Genomic DNA, 23,246 nt, shown 5'->3' on the forward strand with positions numbered 1-23,246 from the left:
AACCTTGTTTCACTAAATTAAATTCTGGGGTTTTATAAGCCAAAACTATTATGAAACATGCTGAATTTAGGGAATCTAGATTAATTCTGACCACTTGTAGTTACTTTAACGTGTACCTAAATCAAAGTACACATGCAGATTTTTGCATTTCACCCCTATCTAAATGAAGCTACCAAGGCCTGAATTGAACCCGTGAGCTTAAGTTCAGCAGTGCAATGCCTTAGACACTAGGATACCATGGCAGGTAAAAACTTGCTTCGGTATAACTAATACATGTTGAATTCCACATTACTGGTTTCATTAAAGCAGGAGAATACTTATTCAAAGAAAGCATGACCAACCAAATTTTAGATAGAGTTTGTCCTATCTGATAATTCATTATTTCCACGCTCGTTACATCAAGGTTATAATATTTGGGGTTTTACGTGCCAAAACCACTTTCTGATTATGAGGCACGCCGTAGTGGAGGACTCCGGAAATTTTGACCACCTGGGGTTCTTTAACGTGCACCTAAATCTAAGCACACGGGTGTTTTCGCATTTCGCCCCCATCGAAATGCGGCCGCCGTGGCCGGGATTCGATCCCGCGACCTCGTGCTCAGCAGCCCAACACCATAGCCACTGAGCAACCACGTTACATCAAGGTTCTATTGTACGTACCTCTAATGCAGTCAGTACCACATGATGTGTAATAGGCATCGTAGAGAAAAGTTAGAGCCCTCTTTCTAAGCACTACGTTATAAAAAGCTATGTTCATGCAAACAGCCAAGACAATGAGAGTTCTTCATGCAAGTCAGGAACAAATTCAGAAAAATCTAAGTGCTAATGTTTCATTTGCCATCACAAGTGTGAAACAATGGGCAACTATATCTGCTGCTGCATTCACGAAGTTAGCAACAACTCACTACAGAGGCATTCACATGCATCAAATAAGAGCAAGTGCATATACATTAGAGCGCATTTCTTCTGACCTGAAACTGTGACCATTATTTCTTATTATCTAGCATATGACTTGAATTACCTCTTGAATGCTAATTCTGTTGTTCAAGAAGAAACACTATACCCTGACACCAGTGCTGGAACAGAAATCGATGTTCTAATAATTTAGGAGCCAATTAGTGCAAGTAAGTCTTACCAGGTTCTTTGACTTTCCTGATTCCCTGATTTGGTGCTGACCGTGAGACCATTCCAAGAAGATGGCCAAAGCTTCCCGATAGTGGACTCGATGCAAGCGACGACGGAGCTGTGCGACTGGTCTCCACGATAGAAAAACCTGCACTACGTTGCGCCAAGCATTAATGGCAGCATAGAGATTGCCACGTCATATCACCATACTAAAAACAAATCTATGCTCAAACAGGTAGCAAAACCAATTACAATGAGTAAAATTTTCAAAGCTACCTTCCAGGACTGATGTCATAAATGTTTTTAATTTTCATTCAAGACAACTGCCTGTTCTATAACTTCATTTGTGTTGACGAATCAGCTTGTCATTCTATTTGTGAACTGTCATTTAGCCAAATTTAAAGAACCTTTTTCATCTAACAGGTGTTCAGAGAGTAATGACGTAACTCATGTTTCTAAAGTTTGTGGGGATGTGCGACTCTCACGCGCCCCCTGATATGTTGTTTTCCTGCATAGCTCCCGTCTCCTGTAATCCGGCTTCGCCGTGTGCCTGGTGCCCGCCGCAGTTGGTCTGGTTGAAGCGCAGTGCGACAGATGGTGCGAGTGTGGCTCTGCTAACGTCACCTAACAGCGGGGTTACTTGGGCACAGAAAGGAGAAGGCTCTTCCTCTTTAGCTGCAGGTCGGCAAGTGGCGCAGACGTTCCACGCGTGTGCCGATCCATACTTCTGCGAGACTGTCTCGCGAGGGCTCGTTCGAACGCGCCGCCATTTGTGTGACCATGAACACGCAAACGACCAGGCGTTGGTGTCCAGAATGGGGCGAACATATTCGCTCGCCGCTCGCTATCCGGTCGCGGTGAGTCGGACTTCCTAGATTTTTTGCGCGCCCATCAGCATGTTTCATGGATAGCAACTTGGCTAGCAGGCATTAGTCTATGAAAGGTGCAATAAATGCCCATGTGATTGTTTGCACTACTGTGTTGTTGTTCCTTTGTCCTAAGAGCATGGGTGAGAAGCCCACAAGTTGGTCATACAGAGTGCTACCAGGAGTACCAAGCCTCAAAGCAGGCCATACAATGACAGGTACTCACATTCCACCATGCCTTGCAATGTTAAAAATAGGCAAGCAGTAACGAATTATCAGAAAGGCAAACTGGATAGGAATGGAGAAGGTAACAGCGTCGCAAGCATTTTACCTGCCCACATTCGCTGACACAAGAAGATAACATGCGGGTCTTGCAAAAGAAACCTGTCGTCGCAGGTAGAGAGCTCAGATCTGTGACAGCAACATGCAAGTGCATGGGCAACAGTGTCATCCGTGCCATCTACTGATGGTAACTAACAGCATTATTGGTAGGGACATGAGCCAGGGGTGCGAAAGTCAGACTGCCCTTATAGGCAATATTCATATTGTGAAGGACATGAGTTGTGGTTTCTTATATGCACTGGCTCAATCTCAGAGAACTGCCACTTACTGATGACGCAGCACTAATGGGCTATTTGCACTGGTAGCTGCACCACATGAGCCTGCAACCAAAGTCCAATGACACTGCGTGCCAACTGTGATTCACACTCCTTCCTCAGATGGGCACAGTGCAAAAATTGCTGTTAGGAAAGAAGCAGCTGGCTGACCACAGCAACAAAACGATGTTTTGATCTGTATGGATTCCATATATGATCGTGAAAAGGGATGTATATGGATTTCGAAACCTCATTTTGTTTAGGCTATGATCAGGGACCTACTTTTTTCCTAAGGGTTATTTTACCTGACCATACAGTATTCCATCAAACTCTGACCAATATAGCTCCGAAATAGGCATCGGTTTATTTGTAGTGTAAGCTCAAACTTTTACCGACAGTGCTGGTGGTTAGCTGGTGCCTGTACTAGTGTTGTTAACTAATAAGAGCTGTGCAGGTGTACAGATTTCAGATCACAGATCTTGGCCACAGAGCCATAACGAAATGCAGCTGCAGCTACCAAGAATAGAACACACAGACCCTTGCTCATTGGCGAGATGCAAGTGCCGATGAGGCACACCATGGCATGCACAACAAGAACTGAATTAACGGAAGTCCACTGTTACTGTTACTTTTATGTGGCACATGCCTGACCTGCAGCGGTTGGAGCACAGTCTCGCGGAGGCAAGGAGTAGAAGGACGAGCGACCCTGAGCCACGTGGGCATTGGCAGCACGGTGAAGCAGCAGCAACAGGTCGAGGCAAGCACTGAGCCGCTGTGCCAATTCCCCAGCTGCTGGTACCAGAGCGCCTAGGAGCTTGAGTACCAACGGCAGAGTACCGGGAGGGCCCAGGCTGCCCTGACTCTCATCCACAAGCAGGCGCTGCAGCGGAAGACCACATGACACTGTTCAATGGGAATTATTTGAGAATCGATCACCATCTTATAAATATTTTAATCACTAGTATAGGCCTAATTTATGCCCACTACAGGATGAAGGCCTCTCCCCATCGATCTTCTACCTCTACCTTGCATCAGCCAATTTCATTTTAAGCCTGCAGATTTCCTAATCTTATCTTACCCCCCCCGATCCTCTGTCGACCTCAACAAATGCAGTTGAGAACATCAGAGAATAAAGAGCACAGTCAGTTCCCTTGGCACCATTCTGTTACACTAATAGATCACCAATTAACAGCTCTATGCATTACATGACCTGCCCAACTCCTCTTCTTGTTAATAACAAACCAGAACATTAGCTAGGCCTGTTTGCTCTCTAATACACACTGCTGTTTTTCTCTCTCTTATAACATTACCTTCTGTAATTTTCTAATCCAAGCCAATCAACACACAATCAAAGCAACATCTCTCAAACAGGCCAATGAAGAAACCCCAGGTGTCAGTTCTGTAGCCTCACTTCCTCACCCTGAGTGCAACCAGCAGGGAACCCAGCAGGGGCGCTGCCTGTGCCAGGTTGTGGTCGCGGTGCGGGTGACGCTCGCGCAGCAGCGCCCACATGGCACCCAGCAGACGTTGCCGGCCAGATCCCGGCCGCCAGTGCTCAAGGAGCGTGCCAGCCAGCTGGGGCCACACGAGCAATGGCTCCTGACCCGTTGGGTGACGTACTGCCTCCGCACTGCCTTCCCCATCCCACTGCAGCAAGGGACGGCTGCTGCACGCGTTCACCGCCACCTGCGTCATGCATGCAAAATACATTAATCAACAATCACGATTTTTGCCCATACACACGCAACACATTCTTCGACAATTGCCAGTTTGTGCCCCTTTCATTCTGATACCGACTTGGTTCCAACACCCAGAAGTACAGTATTGTAATTTAGTATTGTTGAAATGACCTAACAGGTCTATGGCACTATCCTGACTTTGAGGCAGTTAAAATGACCAGACACCAGCAAAGACACATAAGCTCAAGCTGCGACTTGAGTCATATTGACAGCTAATTGAATGGGGCAATGTAATTACTGCATGTGTGCCTTTATCATGGGACCTAGCATAACAGCACTGCAAGAGACCTGCAAGAGTTTGTGTCTATTTGCACTCTATGGCAATTAACTCTTGTTACCATGCTTCATCCTTGCCTCATCAATCCTAATGTTTCTGTTTCTGCTGCTGAAATAACTATGTATTAATTATCAACATGCCTATTTGTATATTCTGCAGTCTTACGGACAACTCAATTAAGCTGAGAGGGATGACAATAACGCTGGTTGCTATCGCACTTAACACGCAGGTGACTTAGAGGTAAAGCTCACCAGGAGACAGCGCGGTGAGTCGGCCGCCCATCGGTGATTCTCAACCAGTTGCCCGAGAAGATTGAGCGCCTCATTTGCACCTACAAGGATTCTCGGGGTGCCCCAGGTTGCACTGGGCTGCCCTAGCATGCCCAGGGCCAACTCCAGAGCAGCTGCCTGGGGGCCGTCTTCTGTTGTGCACTCCACTACCTGTGAAGAGATGCAAGAAGTGAACCCTTCGGGTGCCAGACATTCTTCATGCTTCCAAACGCTATGTGACATAAGATTTACGCGATTAGCATTCTTAGGGTACTTCACACACTTTCCGGGGGCTGTCTGTCTGTCAACCTTTAACCGTTTTCCTGCCAACTTGAGTCACTGGGTTGTCCATGGCTTAATGGTCAGAGCATCAGGCTGCCGCGACGAAAGAATTGGTTTGAAACCAATAAATGGGCAAACTTGGCTCACAGGTGTGTGACATTGGCTTTGTGCCCCTCATGAGTTAACCTGTTTCACACCAACTTTTGGTAATGGGTATAAGCCCCTCTTCAATTAACTTTTTAGAACACAGCTCTTGGGCATCTGTTCCTGTGGCGAGTGGTGGCAGCAGCAGCGGCAGCATAACCAAACGAATGAGCAGAGCAAAATATGAAAGAGCAAATGTGGAGTGCGAGATGAAAGACACAGTGTTCAAATGGCGGAGACCAATGAGAGCGGCCCCTTCAGTGACGTGCACGTGGGAAACTGGTGTCGTGCAGGCCTGCCAGACGCTCATTTCGTACTACTGTCTGCTCGCATCAGCTCTCGCTCGCACTTGTTTAGTTTGTTCGGCTTGGTATTGTTTGTGCTTGTTTCAATTGTCATGGTTTGTGATTGCTGTAATATGATTATATGCGCGACATGAATTGTTTAGTGCTTCTTGGAAGCCACGTGGGCACCAGTGATTACACTAGAACCTTCGACGAGTCATGTATAAAAGCCGACACGCTTGACCTGCAGATCAGATTCCCGACGATCAACGACTCGTTCGCCACTATCATTGTGCTTACTTGTTTTGCTGGACACAAATCCGCTAAATAAAGAGTTAAATTTGTAACACACAGTTTCGATACTGTGTTGTTCTTCAATGTCACTACCATGTGACAATATAATTGTAATACAAAATAGTGTCAGCCAGTTTTTTCTGAACAATGAGCAACGCAACCAAAGGAAGTGGTTTGTCTGCCGCAGCTGCTAAGCTAGCTGCCCGAGCAGAGGTTCAGCGCCGCCGCCAAGGGGACCCTGTCGTTCAGAATTAAATTCTTTGCCACAATGTATCGCAAATTCAAAACACCTAAAAAGCTATGCTAAAAATTCGCATTAGTGAGTATTGTAATTGTCGGTGAATTTTTTTTCACCCCAATTTGGACCACTGGGTATGGAAAACTAGGCATGCACTGCACTTTCAGGAACCTTTCTGATGTCAATTTGGGTCACTGGGTATGTGCTATACTGGGTACGTGCGGCTTTTCAATGAACATCTTTAACACCAACTTGGGTCACTGGGTATGTTCTAGTGGGTATTTGCCACAGCGTATGCGCCACAAGGTATGTGTCACAAGGTATGTGTCACAAGGTATGTGCCACTCTTCAATGAAGGTGTCTTACGCCGACGTGATCACTAGCTATGAGCAACTGGACATGTGTCGCTCTTCAATGAACCTCCCTGAAGTAAAGTTGGGTCACTGGGTATGCCGGTCACTATACCACTCTTCAATACCAAAAAAAAAAAACCTCACCCAGGAACTCCACTGGAGTTGTCTAAATTTGCATAAGTACTGTACCACTTGCTCATCTCTGCAGCACAGCGTTATCAATCTTATCAAACTTGTTCCGACCAGTACAAACATTTATCATCCCTTATCGGCCGTTATCAACCTTATCAGACTCAATTTGACCCTTTATCAAGCCTTATCGGTTGCCATCAACCTTATCACAATCAATCCAACCCTTATTAACCCTTATCTGTTCTTATCAACCTTATCGTACATGATTCGACCCTTACAAACTCTTATCAGTCCTTATCAATCTTATTGGACCTGGTCTGACCCTTATCAGTTCTTATCAAACTTATCAGAATTGCTCCAATCATTATAAACCCTAATTGTTCTTTAGCACCTTATCTATTTATGTGGGACCATTATCAAGCGTGGCGAGACCCATATAACTCCTCATCAATCCTTACCAACTCATTGACTGCTTACCAACTCATTGAGAGGAAAAGACAACTTAGATGGGGCACGGTCTAAAAAAAAGGCAGCCATGAAATATCATGTTCAAGTCGTTTTTTTCCACTAAGAATTCGTTAAACAAGATATGCACTTTTGTTAATAATAGACCTAAGCAGGGGTCCCAAGGCCACTTGCCATATTAAGCACACGGGGCAGTTCATGGCATGCTCAGTGGGAGTTGCGTATGTCATTCCACTTTTGCACAGCATAAAATACTTAGGGCAGACAGGACATTGGCTTAAAGGGCCCTTCACCTGGTCTGGCCACTTTGAGGTGACAAGTGCAGAGCATACAATGTGCGCTAACCATCGTATTTGCAAAGCATTACATCGCTACGCACCGCGGTAAAGGTATAAAATTTCAATCCAAATGTCATTTGTCTTTTCCCTCGCGGCGACCGCGCTCCAAGCCGGACAGTGATGTACTCATGTCCCTGTGCCTATGTACTACTTCTGTCCGCAGTGTGATGTCAATCATCAAGACACATTCTTCGAGAATTATTCAAGGCAACATCTCGTATTTGCGTGATCTGTTGCTTGAATTGATGAAGTGAAGTTTAGAGAATAAATAAAACACACAAATGGAATGTCTACATGTTTTTTGTTTTACTTCGCACCGAAGCAAGAGAGATGTACTTCCACTTCGTTTGCTTGTTCTCACGGTTGTGCAGTCACATGTACAGGTACCAAAACTATGTCATTTTCTACCGTGTTCCAGCGCGTGATCGTGCTCCATGATCCGCTTGTGTCTGCCTCAGTATTCGTGTAGCACTGAATTATACCGATAGTCATGTTTTCTTGTGCACAGCACGCAAAATTGTGCGCCGAGTGAAACGAGACAATCACAAAGCTCACGCGCGACGCCGTCAGCAAAAGTGTGCAGCATCGCAAAAAAAAAAAAAAAGCAAGGAGAAAAAAATGAAGGTGGGGACCGTGATGTACGCGTCACACGATCCTCGAGGTCCGGAATGGGAGAACGCAGGGAAGTAATTTCGCTTGCGGAGGCTAGACGGGGCAAATGGAGAGAGTGCCTCCCTTTGCAGTGGAGCTCGCCTTCTCAAATCATGGGTTCACGGCATTGAAATATTTATTCTCGGCTGTTAATGAGCCGACTTGAAATTTTTTTTCGGCAGAACGCTCCCTAGAGGACACGTAACAACTTCCAGCATATAACCAAGATTTGCTATGGGGCCTGGTGAGAGGCCCTTTAACATTCACATCAGGGAGCACCAAGCCTCTATCACGAATTCAACCAACTCAAACTTGGCCGTGAATCGTAGAATTTGCCTTTGCAAACCTTTGTTTATAAAAACTGAGATACTGTATAAAAATGTAAACCAAATCAACTACAAAATTGTAGAAGCTTACTTTATACATGTTAACTCAGGCGCATGCACCAGCCAGGCTTCTATTTCTCTGCATGATAAAGAAACCAAGTTTGTGGATAACAAGATAGGCTGATACCCTTTCACCACTTGTATGCATTATATGATCCCATTTTGTGTATATTCAATCACTTGTTTGAAAAAATGAACCAGTTATCTGTGTGCGCTCGTATCATCTACTTCTGTTGTCCTTCTGTCCTGTTTGTGCTGGCGATCCCTAGGAACATGTTCACTTACAAACTCGCCCAGCTTGCTGTGCTAATTCTATGAAGGCTTTGTTGGAATATTTGGTGATATTGGAATAAAAGCCATCTCTAGAACCACATGTAGAGTTAACTTGGGGCATTGTAGACATCAGAAAAATTCCAATTTTGCAAAAATTTCATGCCAAACATGCCACGTCCCTGATGTGTTTTGGTGGTTGCAGGAAGTGCCTTCCGTTCGGGCATTCCTTCAGGGGCCAAAATTCCAGCGATGTCCGAGGGCTTATGTGCTTCACGTCGTGCAACACAAACAGATAAGCAGTCAATGACTTGATAAGGAGTGATGAGGGGTTATATGAGTTTCATCACAGTTGATAATGGTTCGACGTGGATCGATACGGTGCTAAAGTGGAATAAGGGCTTATAATGGTCAAAGCAATTCTGACAAGATTAGTAAGTACCGTTAAGGGTCAGATCAAATCCGTTAAGGTCGATAAGGACCAATAAGAGCTCATGAGGGTTGGATTACAAGATTAGTAAGTACCGTTAAGGGTCAGATCAAATCCGTTAAGGTCGATAAGGATCAATAAGAGCTCATGAGGGTTGGATTATGTCCGATAATGTTGATAAAGACAGATAATGGTTGATAAGACTCGGATCGAGTCTGATAAGGTTGATAACTGATAAGGGTTGGTACTGGTCGAATCTAGTCCTATAAGGTTGGTAATGACCGATAAGGGTAGATAAGGGTTTATACTGGTCAGACAAAGTTTCATAACACTGATACTGACACCGGGCTGTGCGGAGATGAGCAAGTGGCACAATACTTATGCATACATAGACAACTTCCAGAGGAATTTCTGCGTGAATTTCTTTTTCTGCATCTTGTTTAATTCAACCCGCCGGATAATTAGATCAATTTCATCGCTCCCGTCAGGGTCGAATTAACAGAAGTCGACTGTATTTGTATTCCCCACTTGCCATATTTACGAGGCAAAGTCATTCATCAAGCTGATTGTGCCTTTTGGCTGCGTTCCCCTACATTTGGTGTCGAAAATAGAGATTTGATTTGATTAGGTGTTGCGATGAAAACAATAAGAAAGAAACTGCCTTGTTGGACAGTTATTGCATACCCTAGCCAGAAGGAACAGGAACAGACCGGGGCCTCCGAGGCTGGCCGCCGCATGATGGAGCTGCCTTTGCCACTGCAGCTGGACAGGCGAGAGCCGATGTGCGGCCTTGGACTGAGGAATCCCACTTCGCTTGCGCTTCCTGCCAAACAGTACAGATTATAATTATAATAATCAACTTAGTGGCTACATGCAAGCAATAAAGTTTATTTCATCGCTAGTCAAATTTCCTCTGACATCTGCTGCCTTCACTGACAACTATAGATGGTCCTGCCCGTAACAAATAAACAGCAATAGCATAAGCATTGGCAAGATCCTGGGATCAGCCGCTTCTAACATTTTTCCCAATGAAGCAAGAGTGATGTCAACAGTTGAGTTAAAAGAATCCCGACAAAATATATTGAAGTTAAGGTGTCCTCAAGATCCAACATCTATGTACTGCATATTCCCATATATAGCTCACCTCACTATAGCCCACAATTTTACCGATATGCACCCTTTCGCCTCTAAAATTGCACAGTGGTTAACACTGAAAGCGAATTTTGCGAGCCAAAAGGTATAACTTCCACACTCTTGAAAACTACATTTATGAGGAATCACACTAGCTTCAGATGCGCTGCCATGGCCGACATTTAGGGAGAGATGAACTTGTGCTAACACTTACCCCCGTATTCATACATGCAACTTAAGTCAAAGCCCACGCTTGACTTGATTTAGATGACGCCTGGCATTAACGTCCCTAAAGACGCTCACTGCGTTTCCTTCAGCGCGTTCACGATAGGCTTCACTTAGGTCAGGTCAAGCATGGGCTTCAACTTCAGTTGCATTTCTGAATACGGGAGGTAAAGGGGAACCCCCTGCTCTGGCTGCCATGACAGTCTCGGTCACAGAAACATGCCTGCACACTGTTCCATGGAAAAAGGAAGTACCCTGTACATCTATGCAGCATTTCTCCTAAGCACATGCTCTTAATTAAAGACTGACCAAACACAGTATCCCCTAGCAACAGTAATTCAACAAGAACCAGCACATTTTGCATGACACAGCCAATAATGTGAGCTTCCAAGAACGCACTTTTCGGCCACTTACATACTATCCTGTTGATCTAGTTTAATTCATTGTAAGCAGCTCATGCAACAAAAGTCACAATGTACCATTGGGAGAAGGTGCTCGCTACTGGTTTCCACTTACTTGGATGCCGCCAAGAATGATGAAAAGGCCTGTGAGCTGTGTGGATAACTGACAAAGGAGTCACTCCTTTGAGGTGAAAACCATGCCATGATCTCATCCTAATAAACAGAGGAAGGAAAGTAGGCGTTTCCTGTCAATAATTTCAAGGCAAATGGAAGCCAGACGAAAAAAATAATAGCGACTGAGCAATAAGCAAGCTACATGCAGAAGAACTGCAGGACAAGAAATGACTACAGTTTTTTTACTGTAGACAGACAGCATAACAGCATTCATAGCGATTCAACAGCGATTCATACACCATGCCTACGGAAGACAGGTATCAATATCTGATCTTCTCAGCCGCTCCAGTTCCCACCTTGGAATACCGTCAAAAAATGCACTGTTAGAATACATTATTTGCAATCATTAATAATCACACCAAAATAGAATTCCATACTTACATGCAGTACAACAGAACATGACAGACTCAGCATAAAAATGATAGAACAAATATAATGCCTCAGTGCAGAACCAACGCATACAAGCAGTCCTTCTTTCTAAGAACGATAGCCAACTGGAACAAGTTACCTTACAATGTGGCCACCTTATCATCATCCGATGCATTTTTTCCGCAATCACTTCTAGCCAATATGTTTTGCGTGCTCGGTTTTTCATGGTACCATATTTACTTGAATCTAGGCCAACCCCGATTCTAAGCCGATCCCCTAAAGTCCGAAGCAAAAAATATATATATATATATTACCTCAAATGTAGGCCAAACAAAAAAAGCGAGGACAGCGTTCACAAAATGCAAACAGCATTTATTGAATCTGAACGTGCAGAGCTCATTCAACGTCGTTGTCACTGCATGAACTCGTCGCTGTGTTCCTTGTCACTGTCACTTTCAAACAGTGCACTATCTTCGGTATTGTCAAGCGCATTAGATATGCTGCACTTTTTAAAGGTGCACACGATCAAAGTACCTGGGATGTCGTCCCACGCTGCAGCTACCCAGCCCGCCAGCCGCGATAGCAATGCATGTTTGATGCAGCCCGTTGCCATTAGCATGTCGTCTTCGTCAGTCAACCAGTTCGTGTAATATTTCCGCAGACGATCCTTGAAAGGTTTGCTGATGCAGACATCAAGTAGCTGTAACTGGCCCGTCATGCCGCCCGGTATGACAGCGTCCGTGTTTGCTTGGGCGAGCGCAGACTTCACGTTGTCGGTCAAGTGCCCACGGTAAGATGCGACAACAAGGAGCGAGTTCTTTGTCAAAAGGGCTCCTGGATGCCGTCGCCACACAATCTTAACCCACTCTTCCACCATCGCACCCGTCATCCACCCATTCTCATTTGCCCGCACAATGACATTTTTTGGGAAAGTTTCTCGAGCAGGCAGTGTCTTCCTTTTAAATATCATATAAGAAGGGAGTTCATGTCCATCAGCTGTGCAGCACAGCATCACAGTTGCGCGCTGCTTCTCGTAGCCCGCAGAGCGCACCTTCACCTCCTTGTATGGCACCCTTTTCATTCACAGTGTGCGCCACTGGCATATCAAAATACACATCTGTCTGGTTGGCGTTGCCGATTTTCCCAAGGTTGTAGCCTCCCGCTTCTCTCTTTCGCAGCAGGTATAAGTGCTGAAAAGCTATCAGCTTTTCTTAGAAATTGCTTGGCAACTTCTGGGTGATTGAAGCGCGACGTCGGAGGCTTAAGCCAAAGCGCTTCATGAATTTCTGAAGCCAGCCCCGGCTGGCTTTGAAATCCTTTGGCGTTAGGCCTCGCTCCCTCGAAATTTCTCTAGCTTTCGCATGGAGCACTTCTATTGTCACTGCAAGGGCAGCTGCTCTCTGCGTCCGAACAAAGTTGGCCAAAACTGTCTCCACTTCGTGGTGACGGCCTTTCTTTGGTCCGCTAAATGTCATCCTCGTTGCGCCGCACGCAAGGAGCTGCTGTTGTTGTCCCCTCCAACGACGGACGTTTTTCTCGTCAACGCCGAAGTCCCGCTCGGCTTGAAGGTTCGATGATGCCTCTGCGGCTATCACAACTTTTTGCTTGAAAGCGGCACTGTAGTGGCATTTCCTGCTTGGTGCCATCGCGATGACACCACGCCGCACACCGATACAGCCGACACGACACAGGTCAAAATGGCGACCTTGTTTGTGTACGGTTGGCTACTGGCACGGCTACTAGTGGCTGCGATACTGACTTTTCTAGATGGCGCTAGCTATGCACCATATTTAGTAGTTTCAATGAAAAACTGGCGCGTTTTTTAATATCCTCGAATTTAAGCCGACCCTAGAGTTTGGAATATGATTATTTGAAAAAAACTATCAGCCTAGATTCGAATAGATACGGTATGTTTTGATGCTTTATTTTTGGACTTTAATGTAACGCGTTTGCATCTTTTGTTTGTTCCTAATTTGCTTCACAATAACTTTACTGTGTGCCTATGTGGTTCTCTGTTATAGTTGCTACTGTTGTTGTTTTCTTGATGGACCATTAACATGTAAACATCATGTACCCACTCCTGCTTTGGCTACCAAAAGGCGGCCGGCAGTATTGACTAAAATAAAATAAATAAATACTTCTCCTATCACCGAAGATGCATCCGAACAGAGCTTGAAAAGCCATGTGCAATCACTTCCTTTCAGAGAAGCAATCTAAACTTAGCCAAAGTCATTGGCCACAATATCTGTTATGACCGATAGGACACACCACTTACAAATCACAACCAAATTCTACAACATTATTTTGTAAGCAGGGCCAAGAGAAAGCCACATAAGTCCATGGTCACGAACCTCCAGTACAGCCAGCACTTCACGAAACTGGCTGGGCCCCGGCCACTTCTTCTTGAGGAAACCCTTGCGCACCAGTCTGGGACTGATGTCGATTCTAGCCGACTCTTCATCTTCGCTCAGGATGCAGGAGGTGGGCACAACAGCATCAGCGCCTCTTGAGTAGAGAGCTAGGCACTCAGCTGATCCAAGGCAAGAGCCTGCAGCAACAACATACAAATTCCAGTGGAGTTCTTCAAGAAAGTGCCACCGCACATGAAAACGGCCAGGGACAATGAAGAGAACTGCTATTGTCAGACTTTGATTATAATGAACACGGACGTAATGAAGTAACTATAAAACTTTGTTGATCATTATTTTAATTACCATTCTACTGATATGACAAGAATGAAAGTGGTAGATAAGAGACAATATCAGTTAGAACAAGGTGATCATTTGTTCACTCGCAGCACAAAGTACGCACTCTGGCAGTAAAGCTGCTAAACAGTCAAAGAGAATAACTTAAAATGATACGTTTTGGACATGCGTGCACACTTTGGCCAATGGCTTGGCTTGGCTGGCCTGCACCCGGCAAGCCAATGCATCAATGCCGTGTGAATGCAACAACCGCACATTTGTGTACTAATCATGATGCAAAGTGCATTTGGTAATTCAACATTGTTTACATACTGCATATCGGTTTAGTAAGCCACAAACAAACCATCAAATTGACAGAGCTTTCGCTTGCCTGTTGGGAACATTACATTTGCGTTTCTTTCACACAGACCCAGTCGCGAATTATTTTACAGTTCTGTTGTTACGTGCTTGTTCCTGCGGCAAGTGTTAGCATCCCTAGTAACCGAGCGAACGAGCACAGCGAAGGATGAAAGAGCAAACGCAGAGTGCAGCGGAAGAAAGCAGAGGAAAAGGGTATAGTGATAGCATGGGAAGAAAAACGCAGTGCCACGTAAGACGGCCTCTGCGGCGATGATGGCTATGAGATGGTGCCAGAGTAGCGTGCACTGTCTGTTCCCCAATGACACCACCAATAACATATATGGAAACAAAGCGCTGCACGAGAGGAGGTCTGTCTGCGGAGACTGCTGTGAATGGCGCCCACTGGTCACCCACGCGCTGCCTCTTGCAATCTTCTACTTAGTGAGGCAGTCGCACCACACTTTACTCCATTTACAATGTGCTACACGAGACAGATTTTCCGTGCCAGCCGATATACTGCGAAATGAAAACACATATAGAGCCATACTCAAATTGCACATTAGGGAGTATCATAATTGTCAGTGGTCTTTTTTGTGTTGTTGCTTATATCAGCACTTATGATTGTAATAGAGGCTATATATAAGGAAGGTATTTTCATGTCAGTGCCTCATAATTATGTAGTGGTTTTGGCACGTGAAACCTCCGAATTTATTTTAATTTTCATGTCAGATGCGATGAAATTCAACTATAACAGGCTAGGCAGGTAAGTTCTCCTTATATCTTTGTTTGTTTGGCATATAAAGACGGGTCATTACCAGATAACTAAAACCAAACATCCTTCTTTGAATTTCAGACCTAAGCCACGGTGCCAATGATGTCAGTGTAGGGCCGTGGGCTTCGATATACAGTCTACACTCATTACAATGGACCCGCATACAACAGACTTTCAGATATAACAAACCATATTTCAGCCTTTGTTTGTTCTACCTATTTTATTATTGCAACAAAGTTTGCTCTTAACGGATCACGCTACAATGGATTATCTGCTACAGTGGATGAAATTAGTGGTAATTTTTTTTTAGAATTGGGCATATAAAACGGACTTTTGCTGTGTCGACACAGGCTGGCTACTAACTTGCGAGGGTCAGCCGACAATCGCGGCTGAATATCTTGCGCGCAAGGGAGCGAGGAAAGCGGGGCAAAAGCAGCCGCCTTTCGTGCACGAGGTGTGGGGAGGAGATGAGGAAAAGAAAAGGGGGGTTCTACTCCAGTGGCTGCTGTTAATGGTTCAGTCGCATGGGCGCCGTACCTTGAAAGCGATCTGCAATGTGGACAAAGTGCACCCAGTGCTGATAGCTTCGAATGCACTGCGCTTTCGACAATTAGTTAGCGTTGAAGCGAGAGACAGCATGAAGGTAAATTTACTCGCTGCTGCTGCAGCGCTTATCTTGCTTAATTTGCTGTCACAATCGATGCTTCGCCTTTACGACGAAACTATTGTTTGTTTTTTCTTTCTTTGTTTTTTACTTCAGACGTTCGTCACTCACTCTTTGCAGTAAAGTTGTTAGACATTGCGATGAAAGTTTCAGAAGTGAGGCACCTTGGATATTACAGACTTCGAACAAAACGGACGGTTTTTGTCAGATTATCAGGGTCCGTTGTAACAAGAGTAGACTGTATATATGTGTATTTTAGGCTCCCTTGTGCAGGAAAAGTCTACAAAACCTTCCAAGCTGGTTTCTTCTCAATTTTGAATGCAGCACAACAGATACAAATAAAGAATTGACCAGCAAGAAGATGGCACGGCAGCAATTTTGACACTGTGGGAAGCTAATCCAGAAATTTCAAAGTAGCGTTGCTCCCCAGTCTTTCACTTTCCCATCACTTCACGGCACACACTTCTACTGTAAGTGAAAGTGAGCCTAGTTAATAATTTATAAGCACAATCTAGCTATCTAGCTATGCTAAAGGAGTAATGACACATATCTTCAATGTTGCAAAAACTACTGCACACTTCTAACACGTAAAAGGATGTAACCTAAATCATCCTCAACAAACCACATAGGTGCACACTGGGACACTCTGGTGCAAGGAAGAAACCATGGATCAGCGCACCCCAGTGCACACCAGTGCAGTTTGCCGAGGATGCTATTAGCAAGTAGGAAAGTAGTGGGACACTTACTGTATTTGCCCAATTGGAATGTGCTCCCAATTGCCACAGATTTAAATAAACATGCGCCCGAATGTAACATGCCCCCAATTTACAGAAGAAAAATATGTACCCTGCCCCCCTCCCTTCTTTCTCAATCAGAAGAACGCAAGACATGTAGAATTTAAATTCATGAGGGGAACTTTTTAAAATGAGCTTTCATAATAAAAGCAGCACATATGGTGCACCACTTGGCAAGAAAATAAAAAAAAAAAACAGAAGATCCTACACAATTAAGCATCAATATAACAAAGTAGGTAAAATCAGTCATTTACTTATATCAAAATCTTGTTATACTGAAATTAAATTTTTTATGCAATATAAGTACAGTTGCCAACAGATTTTTCTCACACAGAAGGGACCATGAAATTTTCTCATTATGGGGCAATTAGAAAAAATAAATTTCAATGAGAAAATAAAATTTGTTAATATAAGACTAGGCAACCAAACATAGGGCTTCATGCCCTGTCAATGATATCTTCACATCAGCAACACGAAGAGAAGCCTGCAAAGCTTTCGCATCTACTCCGCCACTGCGACTGGTACTTTCACTCGCAGTGGGACGATGGTATCCCGAAGAGTGCAGGCAGAGAGGAGCGAACTGCCTCTCGCTTTAACGCATCTTTGACATTCGAAATTACACAACCTCCAGTGCTAAACGCATCGGAAGACAGCACACAAGAAGCCACAGCCATCTTCAACTCGCCTAGGCTTTGCACCCACTGCAGGCTACCATCAACATCAGGTCTGCGGACTGTGTATGCACTCAGCTGCTCGTGCTCACCTGCCTCCCCCGCTACAGCTACAGTGCACTCACCCACCCATCCATTCGCGTGAGATGATGGTTTGCATTAAACCACCATTCATTTCGCGTTACCCTCGCACCCACAACATGCGAGGTGCCACACGCGAGGCAACACGCGAGGCGCCACAGTATCGTATCCCACATAGACCTTTAGGAACAGGGCACAAGAGTGTCTTGCTGCTATGCTTCAGCAACCAGTCTCTGTCGTGTGGCGCAACACAAAAGGTGCATCTGCCAACAGCCACTTGTAATTCAACCATCTGACCACCTGTGACCACAGCAGCTTCCATTTATTGCCTCAGTATTCTCCTTTGCCGCAGCAACTAAATTTTTTTATACTAAATTGTGTATAAATACATTTTCTTCTATTAAAAGAAACAAGTTAAAAATACATGGTGTATTATGGACAAGCAGTTATAAGAAGTTAAGTACTTCATTATATCGAGAATTTTGTTATATTGCAGTTCATTATATTGAAAGAATAAACATTTAGTTGTTAGTGTCATTGTCTGTCGCTGTCTTACATCCTTCTCCTTTGCACTGTTTCTGCTTAAAGTCACTAACCAACCAGCCCAAACACGTACGCTTCTGCTATTGTAAATTTATTGGGGCACTCTGGCACTTACCGGCATTTTATCTGTTTAGCAGGTTTGGATCTTATTTTAATACAAAAAATGGCAAGTCGAAAATGTCATGTCAGCATTTGTTTTATCTTTTCTTTGAAGCTAGGCCAGTAAGAGGCATGAGCAACACACCTCGGAAGAGGAGGAGGTTTCCAAGGCTCCACGACACACCACCACCGACCAGAGCCACCGATGTGCCGGTGCCTGCACTCTGGCCAATCAGAAGCATTGGTCCTGGCTGGTGCAAGCAACTGTCACCACCCTGTCCTTCCAGAGGCAGGTGCCAGGAACGACTGTGACGACCGTCGACCGTTAATGTCACCTGCACCAAATTTAAAGCACAATAATGACAATATGACAAAGCATATTGGACATAGGCAGCATAGGCCTAGACACTTCAATAGTAATGCAACTAGTAGCACATGAACACCGGGTGACCTGCATTCTTTTTCTGCAAGTCAGGCAATGGTGAGCTTCAGTTTTTGTGTACGAACTACTGTTTTCAATATGCTGAAATATAATGTTTTTTTGCGCCATAATTGTGATTTTATTATGAGGCACACTGCATTAGGGGACTCCTGGATAAATTTTGCCCCCCTGGCCTTCTTCAATGTGCACCTAAAGTCAAGTACACAAGTGCTTCTACATTTTGCCTTCATCAAAACGCAGCTGCCATGGCTGGGGTGAAACCCAAGACCTCTAGAGCTCAGCACCCCAATGCCATAGCCACTGGGCTATCACAGCGGGTAAGCAGCGAAGACAAAGCTGATAACAGCAGCTCTTGGTAGCATCCTGTAATGTTGTGTCCATTACAGAACTATTACAGCAATCAATGACCAAGTTCTACTGCGTCATGAGGACACTGAAGTTTCTGTAAGGAAATCACGCTACAAGTAATCCTGCAAATTCACGCGAGTATAAGGGAGCCCAAGGCAGCAGAAGAGTTGCTCACCACATACACAGTCAGAACAGGCAGTTTCACATGAAATTGTCACCTTTTGATTACAGACTCTTACAATGCTTTGAAGTACTAACCAAAGCATAACAGCCTGTTTCACTGGTGCTTTGCGACATGTGTTCGTGGTAGGTGAGAGCCAAGTGGTGCCAGCCATGGCCGGCCAGGACCCTCTCAAAGCTGCACTGCGATGCAGCATTGCAGGCGGCACTCTCTGCCACACTGGTGCCATCCTGCGTCAGCCACAAGGACACTGTGCCCTTCTCCACGTCCTCAGCCCATAGCTCGCACAGGAACGGGCCGCAGCCCAGGGACACCAGGTGCAGTCGGGAGCTGCTTTCGTGGCCTGAGAAAGAAAAGGCAATGCCGTCAATGACCTGTGTCATCTAGTCACCAGCCAAATTAGGTTTCCCTGCCAGAACATGTCTGTCCTCTTATAACATTCTCACAATGTCAATGTGTCACGTCAGCTGCATCTAACCTGTATCGGCAAATTTGCTCATCTCATCACAATAAGCACCCACAAACTGTTTCCTTCGCTATTTAATTTGCCATCTTTGCTATCTAATTAATTCAAGAGGCTGCTGGTCTTCTGTCCTACATGCAGTAAGTCCTCCCAAAGTTCCAAGAAAGGTATTGGTCACTCACAGGCCATCAGATCTATTTTTTAATGCATCGGGTTCTACCACTCAACGCTGCACCTGTGATCATCCTTTAGGAAGCTCGTTGTGCTATGCTATCTTAGATACTGCATTAAGAACATATGTAGCCACTACCATATTACAATTCAGCAAGGACATGAGATCTTGAATTTATCTGTTCCTACAAGAAGTTCAGCATAACTGAAGAGCACAGGATATATTCAATTTAAATAATATGACATTTGAAACGTTCACCTAACCAAAGAATTCAGCTCATGAGAGTTCCCTTTAAAGAGAGCTTCTACTGAGTATGTCATTTTTTTTAAGCAATGCCATCAGACTGCTGTTTTTCATACCGCAGTGTCCACCAAATTCGCAAGAATCAGATGGAAGAGATAGTCATATTTTGCAAACTGCCTCAGAGGTCCAGCAACAGCTATGCTCTCTTGTACTGTAAATTGTGCACTTATATCAAAAACTCCGAATGCTGACCGAGGACCGAGCTCCAGCGTAGGGCAAGCCAGAAGGCCAGAGAGAAGCCTTCTCGACGAGGACACCAGCCGCCATGATCTTCCAGCGGCAACACCAACACAGCCTGGTTAGATGCCCCTCCATGAGGAAGATCGGCGAACTGCCTGCCCCTTTCTTCCTCATTCTGCAGATACAAAAGGGATGAGAAATTCCTTCTGCAAAGCGAAAAAGCTAGAAACACAAAATGCAAGCTGAACTGTCAGGCACCTGCTGTGGTGTGGGCAAGAGCGTGACCTCATCGTCATCTGCTGCCAGTGGTGGGAACTGCAGCCAGCACTGCGGTCCACGGTCTCCACAGCTGGCAAGGGCCAGAAGGCCTTTCAGTATGGGACCCTGGATGGTAGCACATAGAATGATCATCTGTTATTTAGACAACTTCCGAATGTTACAAGCAGCTGGTTTACAGGTGTATAGACTCAAAAGGTTTCTAAGCTCAACATGTCAACAATTGATAACATCTCAACATCTCAACGATGTGATAACAATTTCGACAGAAGCTGATTTTGTCATTTATGCCGACGACGCTTCCCTATTTATCTCTGGTCTTTCGGTTACAGAAATAAATTCAAAAGCAAACAATGCCCTAAACAGCCTTTTAAATTGGTCTAAATTAAACAATCTCAAAATAAATACAACTAAGTCAAAAGCTGTTATTTTCCGCGCTATAAATCGTCACATAGGGACTAACTTAACCATTAACCTAGGCAATAATATTATTGAGGTCGTTAGCCACCATAAAACACTGGGTGTTGTATTTGATGAGCACCTTCGATGGACTGAGCACACTAATTACGTATCCCTAAGTTTATCTAAAGCTGTTGGAGCACTTTCCCGGTGTCGTGGCATTCTTCCAGTGCACATTAAAAAACAGATATATGTTTCATTATTTCAATCACACATTGCATATTGTCATCTTGTTTGGGGCACGGCATCACCGACTAACATGAATAGAATTGTGAGCCTGCAAAAGAAAGCCATTCGTATCATTGCAGACGAAGAGTACTGCGCACATTCCAAACCGCTTTTTATTCGGTTAAAAATTCTGCCCATCAGTGTTATGCTACCGCACATTATTGTATCTTTATTCACCGCTAAAACCACGTTTCGTACTAACTTCCTTATCAGAATATCAATGCTCAAGGAACGTGTACCGGCAGCCAACACTCGACAATTAGAAAAGTGGTGTCTTCCCAAAACTCGAACGAATTACAGTCAACAAATGTTAAAGTATATAATACCTTACACCCTGAACAATAATACAGCCTTAATTGATGGCCCCGCAATAAATAAACGTGCTTTAATTGAATACTTTTTAAACAGTATAGCTTAATCGGCAACAGATTTATATCATGCAGTTTACATTGGGCATTTGGCGTTCTTTTGTGTGGACTAGTGTGGAATGATTTTGCACACATTGTCCAATTTCACTTTCTTTTTCTCGCTCCCCGTTTTTTATAACAGCTCATTCTTCATAATATATTTAACTTGAAGTTAAGCATGTGTGCACTTGAATGGTGTGTGTGTGTATATATACCATGTACGCGCGTATATGTATATGTAGGTGTACATATATGTATATATATAGGGGCGTATGCGCGCCACTTCTACAGGTTTTTGCGTGTGTACGTGTGAATATAACATGTCAGTGTACAATATTGGTTTGTTATTGGTGTATGTATGTGTAAATATTTTTTTTTGTTGTTGTCGTTCTTCACAGCTTGGTGCGAACAGTTTCTTTTTTTCTTTTTTCTTTTTAGTTCTTTTTTTGTTTCTCAAGTTGCTTTTTTCTTTTTTTTTTCCCCTCTTCTAGTCCGACATACACTGGTGTTTTGCCGCTGTTGCCACTGCTTGTAGGGCCTCAGGCCTCGTCAAGCTGCTCAATGAGCAGCTTTTTGTCTGGGGTCCATTTTTCCTTTCCTTGAGGAAAATAAAACTGATTCTGATGTCATCAGGCCACACACTGGAGCCCGATGATATGTTTCCAAACAACCAGAGACTTACAGGGACAGTGCTCCAGACTTTCCTAAGCTTAAGCATGCCAGGCATTTTATAGGATACCTACAACAGTGCCCAAAAGCAGGACCCTGTCACTCACAAAGTGGTTTCAAAGCTTTTGAGGAAGATTGTATGCTCCGGCAGGCAGAAGCACTACATTCACTGGTCCGTCGAATGCAACAGCTACCATGGTGAAAGGCAATTGGGAGCAGAGGAGTTGCAAACGCAAAGATTTGGGAGCTAATGGAATCCAAAAGATGCTGCCCACAAAACCTTTGGGTTCTCTAGAACATTCTTTGGGAGCCCTCTGCATTTTTCAAGGCCACTCCCACAAAGGAATGCACACTCACAAAAGCCGATTGAGTTCCTTTGAGCAGACCCATGTAAGCCACGAGGTCCTGGGCACTGAGGCTGCGCCGACAGAAGAGCACCAACAGGGACACCAGGCTCTCCTGCAGCTCTGCACAACATGACATAGTTCTGGTCAGCATTATTACTGAGTAACCCACTGCTAACTGTACAAGGGTAATTCGTCATCATCATCATCAGCAGCAGCCGCTTTTAACAGCGGAGCTGTTTAAACATTTAGTTTCATCGTGGTGCATTACCAGAAAACTCAGCCCAGCTGTGTACCACCTCGTGTTGCCTAGCAACCATCTGCAAGAGCACCGAGCCACGTAACTTCCTCACACCCCACGCGCGTAAGGGCGGAGTCGTGATGTCACAGGTGAGTAAAAGCTTCAAACAGCTGGCACGGCGACACACCTCTCGCCTTCTCTACTCAGTGCATACGTGCCGCTGCCATGGGAAGACCGAAGAAAGTCCGGACGCCCGAAGAAGAAGCGGCTTACCAGGAAGAGTGCCGTACTGCCAAGTGAGAAGCGATGCGTCGCCGCCGAGCTGATCCAGAACACCGCGCCGAAGCTGTGGCTAATAAGAGTCCAGGTTCCCGAGTTTCAGTCCAGGGAATGCGAGAGTCAGCGCCTAAATGCTCGACGTTGCCAA

The 23,246-nt window shown here is 44.8% G+C and overlaps 1 protein-coding gene across 3 annotated transcripts in view; it reads right to left on the minus strand.

Annotated features, from left to right (window-relative positions):
* Positions 1 to 23,246, minus strand: part of mv (lysosomal-trafficking regulator mauve) — a 108,514-nt gene that overhangs the window by 64,222 nt on the left and 21,046 nt on the right. For 2 of the 3 annotated variants that reach the window (XR_012824462.1, XM_075674778.1), the window contains exons 11-22: positions 22,592 to 22,701; positions 20,454 to 20,579; positions 20,208 to 20,370; positions 19,155 to 19,420; positions 18,252 to 18,441; positions 13,790 to 13,986; positions 11,011 to 11,108; positions 9,823 to 9,961; positions 4,854 to 5,042; positions 4,006 to 4,272; positions 3,238 to 3,466; positions 1,135 to 1,272 (exon numbers count right to left, since the gene is read on the minus strand). Coding sequence is in view for 2 of the 3 variants with exons in the window: in XM_075674778.1 (XP_075530893.1) it covers positions 1,135 to 1,272; positions 3,238 to 3,466; positions 4,006 to 4,272; positions 4,854 to 5,042; positions 9,823 to 9,961; positions 11,011 to 11,108; positions 13,790 to 13,986; positions 18,252 to 18,441; positions 19,155 to 19,420; positions 20,208 to 20,370; positions 20,454 to 20,579; positions 22,592 to 22,701 (2,112 nt within the window). In the remaining variant the exon portion in view is untranslated. The remainder of the gene's footprint in view (positions 1 to 1,134; positions 1,273 to 3,237; positions 3,467 to 4,005; positions 4,273 to 4,853; positions 5,043 to 9,822; positions 9,962 to 11,010; positions 11,109 to 13,789; positions 13,987 to 18,251; positions 18,442 to 19,154; positions 19,421 to 20,207; positions 20,371 to 20,453; positions 20,580 to 22,591; positions 22,702 to 23,246) is intronic. The other variant, XM_075674779.1, reaches the window with a different exon arrangement.

This window comes from Dermacentor variabilis, chromosome 11 (genome assembly GCF_050947875.1).
Source record: "Dermacentor variabilis isolate Ectoservices chromosome 11, ASM5094787v1, whole genome shotgun sequence".
In the NCBI taxonomy this organism is placed as follows: domain Eukaryota; kingdom Metazoa; phylum Arthropoda; class Arachnida; order Ixodida; family Ixodidae; genus Dermacentor; species Dermacentor variabilis.